The 2,474-nt window shown below is 38.2% G+C and overlaps 1 protein-coding gene across 1 annotated transcript; it reads left to right on the forward strand.

Annotated features, from left to right (window-relative positions):
• The first annotated feature begins 467 nt into the window (after nucleotides 1–467).
• Nucleotides 468–1,786, forward strand: LOC145109676 (uncharacterized). Its single transcript, XM_079046866.1, has one exon. The coding sequence runs from the start codon at nucleotides 509–511 to the stop codon at nucleotides 1,718–1,720; it is 1,212 nt and encodes a 403-aa protein (XP_078902992.1). The 5' UTR covers nucleotides 468–508; the 3' UTR covers nucleotides 1,721–1,786.
• Nucleotides 1,787–2,474: the final 688 nt, after the last annotated feature.

Raw genomic sequence — 2,474 nt, forward strand, 5'->3', positions numbered from 1 at the left:
ATAGCGTTAAAAGAACCATTTGATAAAATAGGGGTCAACACTCTTCTTATGAAAGAAGGATGTGAAAATTATTGACGATGAGAGTTAGATTCGTTTGGGGTCATTCAATCAGTCAAAGATGCATGATAAGTTGTCATTCTCTCATCAACTATAAGGCTAATTAATTGTCTTTGAATGGTCTATAAATAATTGTACTCTTTTTACCTCCATTAGACTTGGCCACATCTCTACACCTATCGACTTAATGTCCTCTTTAATCCCTCCCACTATACACCTATTAATACAAGCACATGAAGTATAACTACGTTGCTTTGCTAAATCCATCCGTTTTAACCACCCCCCCCCCCCCCACCACCACCAATCACGATCATGCAATTAAACTCCATCTTCCTTCATTTCTATGTGAGAAACTATAACTGCAATCTCTCTCTTCTCTCTCTCTCTCTCTCTCTCTCTCTCTCTCTCTCTCTCTCTCTCTCTCTCTCTCTCTCTCTCTCTCTCATTGAGTATGGATTACCTATTTCCTTCGAGCAACAACGACACTGTATTGACCTCTTCAAACAAGGAAGCAAATAATGAAAATCTTGATTCAAACCATGACCAAGAGGCTGCGTTGTTTGGGCAGTTTCCGTTGCCTTTCCTTGATGAGATATCTACTAGCCCAATAATCCAAAACCACCAACTGCATCACCTTAGCACCGATAGATCAAAAACGTCCACAAGCAGCACTGCAAACGAGCCTCCGCCACCACCATCACCTGGTAAAACAAAGCGTGCAAGGAAGAAAAGAAGTGCTGGGAAAAAAGACAGACATAGCAAGATTCATACAGCTCAGGGTCTTAGAGATAGAAGAATGCGATTGTCTCTCCATATTGCTCGCAAGTTTTTTGGTCTTCAAGATATGTTAGGGTTTGACAAAGCAAGTAAAACTATTGAGTGGCTCTTTTCCAAGTCTAAGAAGGCAATAGAAGAAGTCACCGAAGGGTTTCAATCGCAAAACACTACTCAAAGCGTAAGCAACGAGAATAACGAGAGGTGTCAATCCCCTGTGTCCGATTGCATAGTGGATTCGGACATTGACTATAATAATCCTTTTTCCAACAAAGGTAAACAACTGAGGCTCCAAGATGATATGGACAGTTGGAACTCAAGAAAGCCAACAGAAAGTGATGTTTTGGCAAGGGGGTCGAGGGACAAGGCAAGGGCAAGAGCAAGGGAAAGAACTCGAGAGAGAATGATGATTAACCATCTTGAGAAATCGAAACAGCTTTTTGGATCAAACTCTAATGATGATTTTGACCAACTGCAGTTAGGGTTTTCAGTAAACCCTAATAACCACTACATCAAAGAATCATCAAATTCTCCTCTTGAACATTCAGGTACACATCATTTTTATGAGCAGGCACAGATGGATGGTATTACAGAAAAAACCGAGGACTATTTGAGGGCTACTGCTGCAAGCTCATCATCATATTTTTCCGGATATGGTTACAACAAAAGTTTTGCCAACCCGCCTGCTGGTTGGTTAAATTCTAGCAACACATTCTTGGGTTTTCTTGGAGGTTGGGATTCAGAGAACATCAGACTGGAATCTGACAACTACGGGATTTTACCAAATACTGCTTCATCAACAGCTGATATTCATGAACAAAGTCTTAGCTCCGTTATTTATCCTCACACCAATCTTTTGCATTTCCAACCCCAAAACCAAAGAGATTAACAATGTTTTACTCGAACAGTTGTTGTGTGTTTGTCTACCTAAATTACAATTATTGTTTTTCAGTCACCTTTCCATCTTTTTGTTTGACGGTTCAGTATAATGGGTGACGAGAATAATGGGAGCATCTGTGTCCAAAATATGCCATTTTGTTTCTTTACTTGGTATACAAAATATATAGCTACTTCCAAAAACACTATTTATTTGATGTAATAACATGTTATTTGAAGATACTGAAGAACGTAATTGTCTTATATCAATATTCCAAGCAGTAAAGGTGGCAAAAAAATCTACTCCCTTTTTCTCTTAAGCATGGACTTCTTGCTGGAATGTATTCGAGCAATATGATAGTTATCAAGCTGTATGGATTAGATTTTTTTCTTGTGGCAAATGTCATTAAAAGTTATCATGTCCATCTAAGAAAAACAGACGCATTAAAACTGCTCATATGCAGTTTCACTTATTGATTACTAGCATTCGGGATTAATCGAACTTCTCTTGCTAGAAACAGATTGAAGTTAGAGTTAGAGTTTGGAAATTTGATTGGCTTCAACAGTGCATTGTCAATGAATGTTGCACAAAAAAATTAAATATTAAAGATTAACTTGGTACTAGAACAGTACATGGTTATATCAAAGATACACCAGCTGTATCCAAATTAATCTGGAAACACTAGTTTTCCTAATGAAAGCAATCAAACCCATTGATTAACGTCATTGAATCTTGTAACAGTTATGATGCACGTTTAATGTTCTTG

Source organism: Lactuca virosa, chromosome 4 (genome assembly GCF_052849685.1).
Source record: "Lactuca virosa cultivar CGN04683 chromosome 4, Lactuca_virosa_CGN04683_v6, whole genome shotgun sequence".
Lineage (NCBI taxonomy): Eukaryota > Viridiplantae > Streptophyta > Magnoliopsida > Asterales > Asteraceae > Lactuca > Lactuca virosa.